General features: G+C 41.0%; 2 protein-coding genes across 3 annotated transcripts; one reads left to right on the top strand and one right to left on the bottom strand.

Moving 5' to 3' along the window:
* The first annotated feature begins 2,437 nt into the window (after positions 1-2,437).
* rtf2 (replication termination factor 2) lies at positions 2,438-17,153 on the top strand. The gene is made up of 9 exons (XM_018703857.2): positions 2,438-2,610; positions 3,159-3,253; positions 3,327-3,420; positions 3,540-3,679; positions 4,921-4,999; positions 14,111-14,221; positions 14,374-14,428; positions 15,362-15,436; positions 15,842-17,153. Exons 1-9 carry the CDS (start codon positions 2,542-2,544, stop codon positions 16,027-16,029), a joined length of 906 nt encoding a protein of 301 aa, XP_018559373.1. The 5' UTR covers positions 2,438-2,541; the 3' UTR covers positions 16,030-17,153.
* Positions 6,602-14,091, bottom strand: gcnt7 (glucosaminyl (N-acetyl) transferase family member 7). 2 transcript variants are annotated; one of them, XM_018703856.2, is made up of 5 exons: positions 11,719-14,088; positions 9,923-10,176; positions 8,937-9,678; positions 7,827-7,922; positions 6,602-7,634 (listed from the first exon to the last, which is right to left on the bottom strand). In XM_018703856.2, the coding sequence occupies exons 2-5, from the start codon at positions 10,127-10,129 to the stop codon at positions 7,384-7,386; spliced, it is 1,296 nt and encodes a 431-aa protein (XP_018559372.1). In that variant the 5' UTR covers positions 10,130-10,176; positions 11,719-14,088; the 3' UTR covers positions 6,602-7,383. The 2 variants fall into 2 exon arrangements, with proteins under 2 accessions (XP_018559372.1, XP_050930309.1); XM_051074352.1 differs by having other exon boundaries at positions 7,492-7,634; positions 7,748-7,922; positions 11,719-14,091.
* Positions 17,154-18,000: the final 847 nt, after the last annotated feature.

The raw sequence follows: 18,000 nt of genomic DNA, 5'->3' as shown, positions 1-18,000 counted from the left end.
TCCCCCTGATGAATCTGGGTAAATAGCCCTCTGCTCTGTTCCAAATAATTTCCTTCCAGCTCTGTCCAGAGAGATTCCAGGGACAAGGCAGTTTGGGTTTTCTCCTTCAGAGAGCTTTAGCTCGGTTGGCTGCAGGGCTAAGGGTCCGGCTCTATCAACTAGCGCCAATGTAAACACAGCAATTCCTCCCCAATTAGAAACGCTAAATGCATTGGACTCGGTGCTCTACCAGGGCTGGTTGGTGCAATTAATGCAGCCTTGGTCTCCACCGGCTGCTTCGGATGGCTGGGATGGCTGAGATGTATACAGTTTCAGTTCAAGGCCAGGCAGTGGAAGTCTGATTGGGCAGGTTGGACTCATCATGGAAGTATAAACATGAGGTTGGATGGGCTGCGTGGTGGTTGGGGTTTTCTTTGGGTCAGCCGTGCTGGGTAGCACCACAGCAGGCCAGGAAGATATGTGTGGTAGGAAGGTCAGTCAGAGGGGGAGATGAGGGGAAGAGGAAGCTGCATTTCATCTGTGCAAACTCTTCAGATTCAATGTTAAAGAAGAAAAGATCCGATCAGGTCAGTGTGTGTATGTACCGGCAGTGATACATTCTAGCTTTGAATGAAATGACAGGGATTAACTTTTCTGTTTTAAATCTCTTCTGATAAAATATGAATGACCTACAAATCACTGCTGCCTCTTTTTATAAGTGACTGACTTTGAATAGGATAAATTAACATGTAGTCTGCACTTTGAGGTCACAGCTAAAGTTTTCCAACCCGTAAAGATTTTTACTGACCATTGTCACTGTTGTTTCAGGGTACCTGTGATAATTCAGCTCAAGTGACACCAAACATCTACTCATTTCTGGATTACCTTTGTCAAAATACTGGTGGTTAAACATATTTGTGTTTTTAATTGATGGCTCATAAACTGAAAAACTTGAAAATGTATACCACAAGAGGAAAAACTGTTACTTGAGACACTTTCCACTTAAAGGATCTCTCTAGTATATTTGTATAATTAGGAGCATCAGGTACAAACCAGCATGAGACACTGGAAACTACAGTAAAGCACAGAAACACAACTCTGAAACTGAAGTTTTGACAAAAGTAAAACATGTGAGACAGGTAGAGCAGACCATTGTTCTTATCTCCCTTTGTCCAGTGGCCATTGTGCATTGTGTGTTCCTGAGGTGTTGGTTTGCGCTCTCAGCTCAGGGCCCTCCACTCTCTCAAAGATAGTTTGCTAACAGAGCTTTCACTCCATTGCCTCTAATGAAAATCCATACTAAACATTTAGCTCTGTGTGAGAAAGGGGGGAAATTCAATAAGACACGTAACACAATTTATAAATTACAGGAAGAACCAATCGAACCAACAGGCAGAATGGAGAAATGTTTTTCTGTTTATATCTGTTCATTTTTGCTACATTTTGGGAACCACAGCAGCAGCTTCCTGTGTGCGGTGAGCGTAAAGAGGTCAAAATCTATTTTCTCAGCCAAAATGAAGTCCAACGCTGTGTTTTTACTCAGTCTTCTTTTCCACATAGATTATCAGTCATGCCGCCAGAGATGTCTCCACTGGGGTATTCCCCAAACTAATGGTCGCTCTTGGACAGCGCCATCGATAGTAAACTAATCTGCAGCCTGCAAGGCACAGGAAACAGATCTCATTAGCACTCATTGAACTATCTTCCAAGGAAACTTTCATCTTTAGACCACTCTGACAACACGCCTGAAAGCCAGACTAATGTCACTTACTAGTTCTGGTTTTAATGGCTGACTGAAAATGTTTAATAGATGGATGGGCAGTAAGAGAGGGCAGTTACATGGGTGAAGTTGTTTCTTGCATGTTTACATGCCCAACTACCGTTGTGTAAGGTGGTGTAGTTACAATAGTTCTGCAAGACCATGTTTTTTTTTCTTTTCTTTCTTCTTTTTTTTCAGAAACCTTTCATTGTTAAAATTTTAACATTATGATGATACTCCACAATTTTTCAGAATGTTTGCTTATGCTTTTATTTATAAGGTATTTGTATATCATACCAAAACCTTCCTCTACCCCTCTGTTGTATGTATTATTACTTTATTATATCCCCTGCTTACCAGACGATTATATAAACATGCTATAAACACTGGTGAAAATGATAACGATCATCAGAAGTGCCTCTTAGTAATTCGTTTCTGAGTAAGTAAAATATTATGTCCATATTTCCACAGCCTTCTGTTAAAAATAAAATGTTTATTATTATGGTGAATTTCCACTAGTGTCCCGCGTCTGGCAGCTCCATCTGAGCTGCTTGTTTATCAGAAACTAATGAACTGATGTTTGGAGTGATGTCTCCACGCTGTGGCCTGAACGACAAAATACAGCTAAAATTTTTTGTGACGTTTTATTCGGCCGCTAGAGGGCAACATCAGTTTAGACGAACATCCCGCGAGGTTTGCAGATAATCTCGTTGTTTGTTTACAACCTGGAGACTTCCTGTCTGTGAGTAGCTTCGTCCATAAGAAGCTAACTGGTAATTAAACTTCACAAGTCGGCTGTCAGAATGGGATGTGATGGTGGTACAATTCCTAAAAGACACGAGCTGGTGAAAGGCCCTAAAAAAGTCGAGAAGGTTTGTTATGCTTCTTTTTTTCTACCTTTTTCAGGTCTTTGCCTTTGGCGACGTTGTGGAAAGCTAGGTGTAGGTTGCTAACTGTTAGCCAGCTAGCAAGTTAATAGTATAACCATGTATTAACAATATTATGAGATTGTTGATTTGGCGGTTGTTTTAGGCACACTGGGCAGTCATAAAGATAATCTTCCCGGTGCCAATGGATTTAATGTTTAATTTTTTTTCTTGTTGAGGACGCTGTGTACACGAAAGTATGGTAGTCAGATAGCTAACGTTAGCTTCCATCGTACAGTTAAGGCTGTATAACAGTCATTAGGAAGTTAAATAATCCTCTGTTTATATGCACTTATTTAATCTGTCTTTTAACCAGGATCTCTCTCTTCAGGAAAAGGGTCTCTTTACCTGGACCCGAGAAGAGTAGTAATCATGTAGGCGCTATACAACCTTTACTGACAGCATCCAACACAGTAACATGAGAGACATAAAGGAGAGAGCTTGACTTCACTCAGAGCATGTTTTGATTGTAGCGTTTGAAAATGTGCGTCTAGGTCGATAAAAATGCAGAACTGGCCGCTAAGTGGAAGTACTGTGCCCTGAGCCAGGAAAAGCTCAGACGCCCCATCGTTTCCTGTGACCTTGGAAGGTGAGAGCTCACTTCACGTTCCTCCTCCATCACACAAAATCACAATATGTACTGAACTTCAGAACTGTTGCAGGCTCTACAACAAAGATGCCATCATTGAATATCTTCTGGATAAATCTGCTGACAGACCCAATGCTGAGGCTGTTACACACATCAGAGGGATAAAGGTATGATAAAGTCGCTCTCTGCATGTGTCTGAGTTTGTGTGTAGGAGAGTTAAATACCTTTGCATTTCTCTTGCGTGATTTAGTGCCTGTGCATGTTCATTCCTCTGCTCCTTTTCTAGGATATAAAGGAGCTGAACTTGACTGATAATCCTGAGTGGGAGGGAGAAAGAAGAAATGCCAAGGGAGACCGTTACGAGGACATCCACTGTGGCATGTTCATTTGTCCTGTTGTTGGGTTGGAGATGAATGGCAAGCACAGGTAAACTAAATCAACACAACCACACAATCAAAAGCAAACAGGGTGGAAGCCAGAGGGGAAAGAGAGAAAGACTGGATCAGTTTATATAGTGCAGCCAGGCCAGGTGAGCTGAATATGCCTGATGACCAAACTCCGCCCAGCAGGCTCCACCTGTTCAGGCAGGGTTGTTGGAAGGCACTCATCAGTTCTCATCACTCGTATCAAATCTCATATCCGTTTAGATTTAACAGTTAGAAATATACCAAACACAAGAGGTCAGTTACAAGTTTTAGTTGTAACTAAAACGTTAAGTTGTTGAACCTCAATGTGCATCAACAGAACCAGAAGGAAGCCCACACAAATCAACCTGGAGAATCTCAAGCCTGGGCCAGCTGACGTACAACTAACCGTGTGAACTCAACCCTAGTCTTCAGGCAGCTACTTATTCAGTGGAAACCAGTGGGTCCAGAAAGTCCCAGTTATGCAGTTACCCCCAGAAAGCCACGGACATGATCCCAAGCACACAGCTCCACCCAATTTCACTGCCACTTTAAGAGATCAAGTTGCAATAGTCTTCTACCAAAACCAAACAAGAGAAATCCCCAGGAATCAAATAGGCACCATAATGGAGTAACACTTAACCAAGTTTCAACCAGAACAGAGACAAAAAGGACTAGAATATTGCCCGCCCCCCCCCCAAAAAAAGAGGAAACACTGAACTAATGCATGACACTTCCCAGTTGTATGTAAACAAACAAACCCCCATTTCCACAGGAGGTACCAACACAAACGAAACCAGGTCAAAATACCACAAAGACCAAACTGATTCATTTGATCCCAGGATGAGCCCCAAATAAGGAAACTAACATTAATACTAACAAAATACAACCAAAAGCAAACAGGGTGGAAGCCAGAGGGGAAAGACAGAGACTGGATCAGTTTATATAGTGCAGCCAGACCAGGTGAGCTGAATATGCCTGATGACCAAACTCCGCCCATCAGGCTCCACCTGTTCAGACAGGGTCGTCACACTAAATATTATGAAAACATTGGAAGGCACTCATCAGTTCTCATCACTAGTATCAAATCTCGTATCCATGAGTTTAGATTTAACAGTGTTACAAATGCACCAAACACAAAAGAGCTCAGTTACAAGTTTTAGTTCACTTTGAGCAGTGAAGAGCCCCAGAAAAAAGGCAGGAAAAGTTAAAAAAAAAAAGAAAAAGTTTGTGTTTTATATTCTCTGATATTTTCATTTTCAGGTTTTGTTATCTGCAGACCTGTGGCTGTGTCTTCTCTGACCGGGCCCTGAAAGAAGTCAAGACAGAAATCTGCCACAAGGTGAGGATTATTTCATCTCGTCTTCCCCTGTGACTTATTCCTTTTATGTTTATGTAGCCTGCAAAGCCTTGTAGATGGTAGAAAATGTCAGACCGGAAATCAGATAGTCAATAACTTTTCATTGTTTATTTCAAATTTTCACTGTTTAGATTAGTTCTCATGAAACTCATGAAAACATGGCTACATATGATCTGCTTCATTTATAATTGACAATACTTGAGTTTGCAGTAGAGTTCTTTGCTGGATTAGTAATTTACCAGCTGTGTTTTTCCATTTTCTTGATGGATTTTAAATCTATTACTCCTTGCAGCTGCTCTCCATCACTAATCTCTCAGTTTCTGACAGTGACTCAGCTTGTTTGATTCACATATAGAGCAGTGGTGTGCCATTAGGAGCAGCAAGGCAAGCAGTGCTTGATCAGTTAAAGCTAAAAATAGACCCACAAAGTATCTGGTACTGCCTGTATGCTTTCATCTTGCAGTTTACTGCCCTCTTGTTGCTGCAGTAGGGTATTGTCTCTGGAGGCCAGGTTGGCCACTGACAAAGGCTGGGGCTTGTTAATTGGGAGCAGCTTTTTTTGGGTGCGTCTTCATGTACATTTTGAATAATACTGGGATATCTGAAGGGTGACTAGCTATAGCCACACGTGTTGCTTCCACTGTGGCTTCCACTGTTCTGAGATCAGTTACAACTCTGCACGCTTTACACACATTCACAGATTTGTGTGGAAACTGTATTGTGAATTAGAAATTACTCAAAAATCTTTTCTTCCTAAATGTTTCAAGGTAACAGTCACAAGTAAATGAGCAGCTTACATTTTGATTTATTACCTATTATCTTTAATCAGAATACACTGTCACTCAGAAGTTTTAGAATGTTCCATTTGTCCCGCGTCTCTGGAAATTTAAGGAGTTCAAGTTCCAGTTAATAACCTTAAATGGTACAAAGGTAAGCAAGATAAAAAAAAAAACAGCTCCCCAAGGTTAAAAAACAAAAACATCGCCAAAGCTGAAAAAGCAGGCAAAATTAATAGAAAACAGGCCTTTTCAGGAATTAAGAAATTAATTAACTTGGAAGTAAACGTTGAAAGGTAATGCAAACAATTCTTACACGTGCCCCAACTTCTGTTGATTATTTACAAACCCTCTGTTGGTACAAAGGCAGTGTTGGAGCAAACAGTTTCTACACCCTCTGATTATCAGGACAATACCATACTGCAGGAAGTAGTTCTGTATGTAAGGATCTGAATGATGAGGAAAAGGAAAACAGACTGGTTGGTAAGGAGTTCATCTTACAGGAAGATAATGACTCAAAACATTAGAGAATGAATTTCACACATCTGTTTGAGTCTGGTTTTGAAGTCGCATACTGCAGATGATTTCCTGTCTGTTGGTGTATCCATATCTCACCACAGATGGGCTCTCAAGGACGTAGTGCTTCTGGTGTGGAAGTGAAACCTAAAGAAACTCAGAAAACTTTTAGCAAATACAGATAATCATAATTTAGTGAAGTTTAAATGATTTTTAAAGGATTTCAGGAAAAAAGGAGCTGTTCTTTACATAATAAACTCTGCTTTTTTAAGATGGAAGAAGAGAGAGAAGCTCATTCTTATAACTGTCTTTATTTGTACCCCCTTAATTCATTAAAAAAGAGCAACAGACAATAGTCTTATCAACGAGTGCATTTTTCAAACAGGACAACATACTGAACAATATTACATAAAGCAGTATGAAATGTTTAATTAAGGCAAACAATATTTTATGTATGTTGCAGTAATTTATTCAATACTTGGTGCAATCTAGTTCTCTCAAAAGGAATCTGTTATTTACTTGTGTATTTTTTATGGCAGTCACTTCTGCTTCAACTGTATTGCTTTACTGTGAAGATATTTTCATCCTCTGACATACACACTGTCTGCTGCATATAAAAACAATTAATAGACATGTAAATTTTGTACATTTCAGTTTGTAGTTGAGTCTTGTTTTGGAGAAGCATATTGCAGATGATTTCCTGTCTCTCTTAGGTTTGACTTTACCAGAAATAGGAGCACCGCCGCACTGCTGAAAAAGGTGCTTCTGGTGGGAAAGTGACTGTAAAACCTTTAACAAATACAGTTGATCATAATGTAGAGGAGTTTTTTGAGAAGGATCAAAGGAACAAAAGACCTGTTCACTTCACCCTCTGGCATATTCACTGTGTCCTGACTATCAAAAAATAAATAGACAAATATATCTGTGAACAATAGACATGCTACAGGCTCTGGAAGGGTACAGTGCATCATCCCTTTGTTCTCAGTTCATTTTTGACATTCACAGCCACTGAGCAAGTGCAAATGTTCTGAACTGCATGTAGCCTGACTTTAGTTTGGGATATAAACAGTGTTTTCATGCTCCAGCACTGCTGTTGAAGTAGCTGCTGCTGCTGCTGCTCGAGTTGCTCTGTGTAGCTAGCAGCCATGACGGGTCTATGGGAACAGTTGCCTGGCTCAGCACCTTGTTTCTGTGCCACTGCTCCAGACAGTCCAGTGCCTCTGGAAAGGTGTTTCTCTCAAACTTATTGGCAAACATGCTGTTCCTGTTGATGATCCAAGGCAGGTCTTCTATTCCATAAATACAGATGTCTCGTACATAATGCCCTGGGAAAAGACATCAACAGTTTTCATCAGGTAGATGTGTGTATTTTATTTTTACATTTTTCTTTCCATCTTCTACCAGTGAAAGGTCATGTAAAACAGACTAAGCCTATTACATCATATCAGATGAATCTTCCCATCACTTCTTTTGTTGTGTAAATCTTGAGTTGGCTCTGCCAGGAACTGGGTCTGTACCTTTGCAGCCATCGTGCGTCCTTCCCTCTTGATCCCTCCACTTGATTGCTCGTATGTCTCCTGCCCAGCCTCCATCTATGTGGCTGCCTGGAGCTTCTTCAAACACATAACCAGATAAAATGAACCATTAGCATGCAACCTAATTGAATTCTATGGTTTTACTCAGCTCCATTTGGGACTCTCAGATCCACTGTGTGGGAGATGCCCCCCTGGATGCTTCTCATAGACAAGCTTAGGGAACCGGCTGTGTTACAGCTCTTTAGTGGAAGTAAGGAAGTTAAGCAGATGTGCATTTTCCAACTGTATGAAAGCACTTCCAATAAAACATAACTGTCATTATCACACTGATTGCAAACAGCATATTCATCATTTCCTACCGTCATTCAGTGCTATCATATCTGCTAATGTGCCAGTGCCACAGAAGCCAAGTTTACATACAATTTGTGCAAGTTAAACAGAATTTCAAGAAAATCTGCAACAGAAAATGTTAATTACTGCAAACATTAAGGCTTTGCTACATTGAGATAAAAAGCTGGCGGTGCTAAATCTCCAGTGAGGTGCCATTAAATCATTTCTATAGTATCTTCAGTCATGCTTCATTTATGCCTGTTTGTGTTGAACTTTGTCACATTTTCTCTTTATTGATACACCGACTTTTACACCTCCACCAAATCTACAAACGTTTTTACAATAGTTCCATTCATTTTCCTGCCACAATCACTGGAGACACTGCTGCCACTAACGTCTTCTCTCTCTGACTATTGACGCTCAGAAAAGTTGGTGAATTTAACTCCGGCCTTCCTTGTTTTCCATCATATAGTTTTAGGTTACACAGCCTTTGGAAATGTGAAATGACCTTTGCCATAAAAGCATAGTCAATGAGCCAGTGCAAAAAATGTACTAACCACCAAACATGCTGTTTGACCTTGTTGCATTGATTGTGTTTCTGTATCTCACGTCTCCTCGTGTTTAAACATCGTAATCACTCTAGTTAATATTTAATAGTGCCATACTAGTATTTGTGCTTCAAAACGTAGACAAAGGTTGTGTCAGTGGTAGAAGGGAGTTGTTGCTGCACATCTGTATACCCATTCAAAACAGGCAGTTTACCTTTGATGTGGTTGAGCGTCACCCAGTAGTGCTCATCGGGGCTGAATGTGTCTTTAGACCACTCCAATAGGTCGTGGGCTATTGTGCTTTTCAGAACAAAGTCTACAAAGGCCCTTGTGAGAGCATAGTAGGCTGTTCCAAAGTACACCTGCAGATTGTGGGGAGGAGGACCTTTCTTCAGCCCTAACCCTTTCAGAGCAACATGTGACCCCATGACCTCTGTGTGCTGGAGCTGTGTCCTGTCCCTCATAGAGGGAGGCTGTTTGACGCCAGGCGTCATGTTTCTGTCCCTCCACTCTTTGCTCTGCATGTACTGCACCAGTTCCAGGTTGCTCTTAACAGGGAAATCCTGTCCACACAGATTCACCACCTTCCTCCAGCCTATCTTGGACTTTGCCAGATCCTTCATGCAGTTCAGATCTGCTTGCAGGCGGGAAAATCCAGCATAGGTCACTGTCTCGCTGCGGCTGGAGAGGAAGGTGTTTTTAAAGCAGCTGACTAGCTTCCGTACGGCTTCCTGGTACTCCCATGGAGCCTTAGCGTCCACATGAATACAGTAGACATTGTGTGGCATGTAAATGGCCCGCAGCAGGCGCACAAAAAGTTCCAGCTCTTTGTGAACAGTCACAATGAATGCTAAAGGGTATTCTTCCTCCTCACGACTCAGAGGTTTTGTGATGAAGTGTAACTCTTTGGTCAAACTGGAACACTGCAGATGACTATTCAGAATATAGCTTTCCACCTGTGGACAGAAGAAACACGTTACACTGCACCTGTTCATTCATTATCGCAATGTCTTATTTTACATGTTTGTTTTCAGAGTCTTCAAACACAGTGAACCAGTATAACTGGTAGTCTTGTTGAGTTCTGTGAATTTATTTAAAATGTTACCCTCCCGAATGATGTGTCTATAGCACCACTTCACAGTTTAACATACATTATGGAAATGCAGACATGAAGAACAGGCAAAATAAACTAAAACATACCTGGCAGTCACGGCGGTACCACTCTACTCCTCTCTCAGTACCAGGCAGAAGAGCTTTACATTCAGCAGATAAGGGCCTGCAGCTCGGTGGCTCTAGGGGCTTGGGCTCTGTTGGTGTCATGGCCCTCAAGTACATGACTGAACAGATAATAATACTCATCCCCAGGCACAACAAGAAGCTGCATTTCGCCCCTTCAAGCTGGCGCATAATAGCCCGGCTTCACTTTACCCAGACAGCACCACCACAGATAAAACCTGCAATAAAGACATCCAGACTGGTTATTTGCAGAGGGGTCCTGGACCTCTGAGGGATATTAAATAGGGTTAAATATGTAGGTTAGTGCTAATTGATGAGGCCAGTTTTTAGCTCATGAAATGTGGTTTAGTGTGCCAGACTTAGACTGTTGATAATTGTTATCTGAGATGTGACATAACTGGCAACATGTTGTCTCTTCTTCATCTTTCTGAAACACAACATTTAATCATAGCATTGGAACTGATCTTCCTGTTGTGGGATTTTTATAATGATGCAGTGGAATAAATTTCATCAGTAGAGAGATGTTGTGTCTCGACTTTGACTATATTTGATCATTTCATAGATTGAGCCAATAGTTGATGTTCGTTTTCATTCACTGAAAAATAATTGTTAGCGATACTGAAAGTGATTTCAGCCTTATTTAAAAGTTGCTATAGTCTCACTGAACAAGCCTCAACAGATCATCTGGAAATTCAGGAATTCTTTAGAACCAGGTTCAACAAATAACATGAAGTGAACAAATGTTTTTGTGAGATATGAGCGGACTTCAGAATAATTTAGAGGGCAGCTTCCCAGTGAAAACTGTGACACTGTACTGTATGTCATCAGCTTGTTAACATTTAAAACACATTTGTTGTTGTTATTTGTTTAAGCCTTTTTGACCATTTTGACCAAGTCATTCTCAGAGCATCTTGACAAATAGTTTTTCACTCTTTCCACTCAAATCTTTAATTTTTCTCCTCGCACTTATCCAACAGATTTAGTATTTAGTGCTTAATTAAAGCCCTCCAGCTGCACTGAAGCTTTAGTGTTGTTCCTCACTTGTAAATCACTTTGGAATAGAAGCTTCTGCCAAATATGTAAATGGAATATCATGGTGCCAATTACTAAAATGAACTGGCGTGGATAAAGGTGGCTAGAGCATTTGCATCACATAAGTTGCTGTTTGATGTGTGGTGACGGCAGCATTTGTACTCAACATTATGCAATTTTGGATAATTAAATGAAACCTAATATCACATTCATTAACTCCAGAGGTGCTTTCACTCGGAGCTGTGACCTGTTGGGTTTGTGTAATGCAGAGTAAAAGACAGAAGGCAGATAAGTGCTGTGTTCAGAGCAGAGACTCTTCTCTGAGAACAGCTCTTAATCTCATGTCAGTGAAACTTTCTTATTTTAGTCATCCTGCTGTTAAACCCCCTCGTCAGAGATAAAGAGGTCCATAGGGGAGATTCCATGGAAATATGTGGCTTTCTAATCCACTGCTTCCCACCCCCCCACCCTGTCCTTAACTGACATTGACAGAAAAAACAACTGCTACCCAGCATGCAAATAAGGAATGGCTTGCTGCTTGATTTCCCTCAGTGTTTGTAGTCTGGGATTTTTTCTCAATTAAAAACCTTCAGGTCTTAGTTTGAGGTGATAATCATTTCACTTTCTAACATTCATTTTGGGATTATATCGGTCATGGTTGTGTCTGTCTAGATCACACATCTAAAGCTTAAAGCAACACTTGTAAACACACAAGGTTAGCCAGTTACCTTTGGGGCAGTTCAGTCTGTAGTCCTCACAGTGGAGAAATTAAACATTAGACATAAGCACCTTCTCTGATCATCGTTAGTGTAACAGCTCCTCCAAATCAGTTGTTATAATCCATCCAGAGTCTGACGGAGAGCATGTGTTATTTCCATCATCAGCAGCAACAGGAACAGCATCAGCTGAACTGGTTTCTGTTCAGTCTGAACTCCGTTATCAGGCGTGTTTCCTTGTTGTTTGTGGCAGTGACAGACCTGAGAAGCTGTGTTCTCTGAGAAGGAGATCGTATCAGAGTGAGACAGATTTTTTTTTCCTCTCTCTAGTTGTATTCGTAGCTTCCCTCCTACATCCTCGTGAGATTTGGTTCCTCCCTGCTTGGTTACCAGCAGTAACGCACACACCTGACTCACAAGAACACAGTCATACACACACACACACACTCTCTCTCTCTCCCTCCCTCTCTCTCGCTCGCTCGCTCGCTCGCTCGCTCGCTCCCTAAGGGTTTTCCACTCTCCTCCCCCATACAGTTTCCTACTCACTGCTGCATTGCATGTTTTTTTGTATCTTCTTGTTTTACATTATTTTTCTCACTTCCCTTTACCCCAGGTTCATTTCTGTTTTCTCCACAGTTTGAGGCGCTCATATCAAATTATCCACAGTGTGTCTCCTCTGAGTATTTCCTCTCAGTCTCCTTCAGCTTCTTGTTGCCCATCAGGTAGCTGGTTTAAAGCTGAAGCAGTGTCCTGGTTGACTTGTTCACTAACTTGTTCACCGATTCGGTGCTCAGCTCACCGTTGGCCTGTGTCATTGGGGTGATAGCAGCAGCAGAGTGATGGACTTCAGAGCGGCAACCACAGAGTTTATTTGCTGCTTGGTCAGCTTCTGAGATTATCCCTGTTGTGTTGAACAGAGCACATGGCTGGAGCTCACACCCACTGAGCCTGCATTACAGCCACACAATAGATCCCCTGCTGGTAACTCAGGGGTGCAATACTTGTGTTTGTATATGGGTGTGTCTTCCCCTTTTTATGAAGCAGCTTCTGTTAGTATGAATTTTAACTAACAGACAAATTCTGATTGTGAAATATGAGCCTGTTGCCGTCCTGTTTTGGGTTGGCCTACCTGAGAGAGATACAGCTGTGTTTAATGGTTGTTGTTTCTCTCTCTGTTCTTCTTCTATGAACAATTTACAAACTGATGATAAATTAAAGTTTGTCGCCAGGTAGTAAGGTACCCAGTAATACACCGGTCTGTAGAACTGGACTAGCTCGTTTAGCTCATGGAGGAGCTTCATCTGAGTTTTCGATTTTGTAGAATAATAGATTAAAAACACTGTGACTGTGCTGGAAGATTCACTGACATGGCATCAGAGTCATGTGCTTCTGATTGTACTTCAGAGTTAAAGAGCGAGGTTACAAAGCCCACCAACGTCTGTTTGTCTGTCTGACTGACTAACTGACTTGGCCTGTTTCCATCGCCTTGTAATCTGTAAGCTGAACCAAATGCATGCAAATAAAATCAAATGGAAAGTGATGTGGCCTGGATGTAATTTGGCATATTGAGCTTTCACAGTCATCTTCATTAACGTATCCAGCGTATTAAATGTTTATGTATTCACTGAAAAATGATAACAGATATAAAAATAGCTTGACTTATTTTACTGTGTCTTTTCAGTCTTCCTGTCTCTGCCACAGAAACTGCACAAACAATTTTCAAGATTTCCATGAAGCACAATAAACAAATCACAGCTTTGCAAGTGAAAGTAGGACTACATTTCTTCTTGTGCACCTGAACCTTTTAAAGAAGAGTTTTTGGTCTTTTAGTCTAATCATACATCATGGTGTGAGATGATGTGTTTTTAAAGAGGCTTACTGGATTATTTTTTCTTTTAAGAGGGATATGTCTATAAAGCATCTGTGATATGTTTCATGGTAGGAGTCAAAATGCCCCGCTCAGTCACATACTGTAAATATGTGGCGTGGAGGAAGTTTCCACAGGAAAACTCAAACATCGTGGTAAGACAGTGTAGCAGAGGCTTTTAGCTCAGTGGAAGGTTTAACTGAGTTTCTTAAACAGCCCAACCTGTGATTCAGTTATCAACAAAAGTTTACCCTGATCACAGAATATACAGGATCCTGGTTTCAGTCACCAAACAGCTACATTTTGAGACATGAATGTGCTTTAATGAAGTTAACTCATTATTTGACACTATAATGTTGTAATAGTTCTGTGCAGGGCTGGAGGGTACATTGAAATTCTAATATAACACATGCATTGATATGAAATGATCAGATTTCATTACAGTCAGCTTTGATCCAGTGATATGAATTTTATCAGCCAAAAGGTTTTGCTATTCTGCCGGTCACAGTCAGTGTCTGTTAACTGTTTGTGCTGTAGTGTGGGGACCCGTTTAAAGATGAGGATATTGTTGTGCTCAATGGCACCAAGGAAGAGGTGGAGAAGCTGAGGGAGAAGATGGAGGAGAGGCGGGCCAAAGCCAAAACCAAGGTCAGTTTTAACTTGAACTGAATTACAGATAATTGAAGGTAATGAAATGATCTGTGAGTGATTTGTTTGATCACAGTTGAATAATATTTGTCTTTATAGGACTAAAATCAATACATATTTTTGTAATGAATACATTTCCCTTTCTGTTGTAGAAATCAAAGAAGAACAAAGCAGCTGAAACTGTGTCCACACCATCTGAATCAAAAGGTCTGTGTCCATCTATCTTGTTCAGACAGATTTACATAAACAAAACCAAGCAGCTAACAAAACACTAGAGCCTTTACTTCTTCATTTGAATAATGTTTTCAACATCCTGTTGTGGAGTATTCAAACTCTCAGTTAATACTGAAGTCATTTGTGGTGAGCGACCTGGATCCTAACACATCTCATAGATGATATTTGATATAGATGATACAGCATTTGATTTGGGAAATAGCTCATCTGCTCTTTTCCACTGACAGTTAATGTTGTAGTCCATAAACGTGTATTTATTTATTTTTTAATGGAGAGTGGAGGTGGTGTTTGTTTCAGATGAGGAGGTCCACCTCTGTTGTGAAGCACTGGTGTTATTTCTGTATCAGAAAAGTTACTCTGGGTTTTCTCAGTTAGCAGTGACGTGTCATGGATCGGTCACACAGCCACTGTATTTCTGTTATTTCCTCATTCTTACATACTGATATCTTCAGGCTGGTCATCATCTCTCAGAAACACATCAATCGTGTAGTTACTGAAGATTGAGTTAGTGAGTTAGTCATGTTTGAAATCACTTCTATTTTAATCATTTCCCAGAGTGAATATGTGGATCAGTCTTATCATTTATATTGGAGCAGATGCAGTGTTTTTACAGTCTGGCTCTGTGTGTATGAACCTTAGATCAGAGACCTCCAGCAGTCCGTGTCCTCAGAGAGCATTGGTGTGGTTTCCTGTTTAGTTTTCCAGGACAGCACAAGGCTTTCACCTCACAAGTGAACCGGGCGTTGGCTGAAAAACACCTGATGTTTATTTGTGTTGCTCAAAGTTTCAGAGAAACCATTATCATTTTTCCTGACCATTAAATAAATGATGTTGGTCATTTGAACAGAACATTGAATTGATCCTCTGTCCTGTCCTGTGTTTCCTGACTGTGGTTTCTTCCTGCAGGTGACACACAGTCTCCACCAGTGGATGTAACAGAGGGGAGCTCACTACATGGTGGTGGTGAGAGCAGCCAGTCAGGTAGCTAACACTGTGCACAGATTAAATGTAGACCTTAACTCTGCATCTGACCATAGCATTGGTGTTGAGTGTAGCGTGACTGGAGTCAGACAGCATCGCAGTCATTCTTTTTGTTCTGTTGTTTATTGTCAGATGTTGCCAGATTAAACATAAAACGATAACTCAGCAGTTAATATTAAACTCGCTTGCTTAACTTGCTTAAGTATCCAGTTGACTTCTTGTTCTTAGCACATCGGGTTCTCAGTCATATTCTAGAGAGATCATCTGTTTGTTCTAAAACTAAATGAACGTAGAACAACATTGCTAGAGATAGTATTCCCCTCCTCTTTGAAATATTCGGACTCTGTTCTTATCCCCATCCTGCTGTCTTCTTTTCTCCCTTTCCTTTGTCATTTTACTGCTCAGACGTGGCTGGACCCTCCGGATCCTCCAAAGGCACAAAGTCTTCGACGGCGTCCACCACCAAGAGGTCCATCCAGGACATGGAGGGGAGGTCAGAGGCCTTCAAATCCCTGTTCACCACCCACAGCTCCGCCAAGCGCACTAAAGAGCAGACATCCAACTGGGTTACCCACACCCCATATCACTTCTAGTGACTCAGCCCGAAGACGGATGTTTTTAGATCGCTCCAGAAATTCTGACCCATTAAAGACCAATTACTGATAAATCTAGTTCTGCATACCCAGCCCCATCACACACACACAGATGTGCACATACAAACACACACATCACCCACATGACCTCTAATAGAGTCACCAATGTGTGGACTCTCCCCACTTGTCTCCTCAGTCCCCAGTAGCTCAGTGTTTACATGTTGTAAACATTTTGTTAATAGCTCCCCAGGCTGCTCAGACTCTTTGTTTTGTAATCTAATTCCTCCCCCATGTATTCTCCCTGCACCAACCTATTCACAGTCACAGGTGCTCTGAGAATTGATGCTGGGGTGACTTTATCATCTCTGTCACTCTGCTGTCTCCTAGTGGACAGACTGCAGCTCCTCTACAGAGATCTGTAAAAGGCTGAAACCGTCACAAAGCTGGTGTGAGGTAATGTGTATAGGCTTGATTTTACTTTTCAGTGAAGGTGAAAATCTATTTTACATTTCTAAAGCAGGTTCTACTGTGGTATACCTGTCTTCAGTCATTATTTTTCTTTTCTCATGAGTTCTAACAGTATGAACTTAGCCCTCATTTTTCTTTGCAGCATATTTAACAAGGTTAGCAGAGGACTCTCCAGTTATCTGTGTCTTACTGTGTTGATGACTTGTCTTTCTTAAAGAGTCTGGTAAAAAGCCAGGTTAACAATATAAAGACCATTGGTATTTATTGAAGCTTTGGGTGCTCATAAATAAATAGAAACTAAAACTGAAACAGCTGTAAACTAAGAAAAACTTTAGGTTCAGTTCTTTTCCTCAATTTTGAATATTTTCAGTTTTATTTTTCCAAACAAAGTACTTCCATCTGCATCTTTTTGGAAGATCTTTGAGGTGAAAAGTAACCGAATATGTTTTGTTGGTTTCCAGTTTGTGATGGCAGACTGTAATGAATTTAGAATCTTTTCTACACAAATGTCCTCAGACAGTTTTGGTTTTTTAAAGCAGATTAAAAACGTCTTCTTGTTTAAAGTTGGGCAGTTGTTTCTTTTTCTTCTCTTTTTTTAAACCTGTAATGAACGAAATGTCAAAATAAATTTCTGTTCAGTTACATTAAGTTGAAAACCGTTTCCTCACTCTGTGTATTGGCACACTGCACAACAAGTCGATTTTATTTTGTGTTGGATCTGTAATGTAAAGCTTGGTTATACAGTCCTAGGAAGAGCAATAATTACCTGTGGTGACAGCATCAACTCCCTGTTGAGCTCTTCACAGGAAAATTCACATCATAAACAAACTATAAAAAGCTCTTATTACACACAGCAGATCACATGTGTTTATGTGTATGAGGTGTGAAAATGAAATCTGTTGTGGGGTTTAGTGTTTGCTGTGTTGATCAGGAGACACCTCGCTGGTACCATCAAGAAAGAAATCATCCTGCTGCTGGTGTGGGTGTGGTACGGTGTCTTCTACTGAGCCAGGGGAATGGGTAACAGCAGCGTCTGGTCACATACTTTATGTAAGTAAAAGTAGCAACGCAGCACCACACAAATTTGGACAAGTAAAGGCGCATCTAACTGTTAGATCATTCTAAACTCTAATATGTGCACGTTTTGCCACTGGTGAAAATAATGCCATCAAGTAACTTCGTCGATGTTTGTAGGCCACGGTGATTTTTCTAAATGAAGAGTAAACCTCAGCTGTGATGTGAGGATGCGGCCAGCAGGGGGCAGCAGAGGCGTCCTTATCTGACCCTCTGCTTTTATACGATCAAACTGTGGCAGTGTAAAACACGGAGCTTACCAAGAGGAGTTCTCCTGCTTCTCATTAAATGTAAGTTACACCGTAAATAATCCAATCACTGCGGCTGAAAATTTAAATAAACACTGCATCGTCCTGTCATCATCCAGCTGCAGCCTGTCACCGGGGTTCAGTGTGTTGGTGAATTCTGTCTGCGCACGCTGAGATCAGT

This window comes from Lates calcarifer, linkage group LG12 (assembly GCF_001640805.2).
Source record: "Lates calcarifer isolate ASB-BC8 linkage group LG12, TLL_Latcal_v3, whole genome shotgun sequence".
NCBI lineage: Eukaryota > Metazoa > Chordata > Actinopteri > Centropomidae > Lates > Lates calcarifer.
This window is presented reverse-complemented; position numbering and strand designations above follow the sequence as displayed.

Coding starts and splice junctions, on each gene's coding strand:
- rtf2 (XM_018703857.2), top strand. CDS start 2,542: ATGGGATGTGATGGTGGTACAATTCCTAAAAGACACGAGCTGGTGAAA. Junction 5,000..14,110: donor AGACAGAAATCTGCCACAAG/GTGAGGATTATT, acceptor TTTGTGCTGTAG/TGTGGGGACCCGTTTAAAGA. Junction 14,222..14,373: donor GGGCCAAAGCCAAAACCAAG/GTCAGTTTTAAC, acceptor TTTCTGTTGTAG/AAATCAAAGAAGAACAAAGC.
- gcnt7 (XM_018703856.2), bottom strand. CDS start 10,129: ATGCGCCAGCTTGAAGGGGCGAAATGCAGCTTCTTGTTGTGCCTGGGG. Junction 9,679..9,922: donor GGTACCGCCGTGACTGCCAG/GTATGTTTTAGT, acceptor TTCTGTCCACAG/GTGGAAAGCTATATTCTGAA. Junction 7,923..8,936: donor GACGCTCAACCACATCAAAG/GTAAACTGCCTG, acceptor ATGTGTTTGAAG/AAGCTCCAGGCAGCCACATA.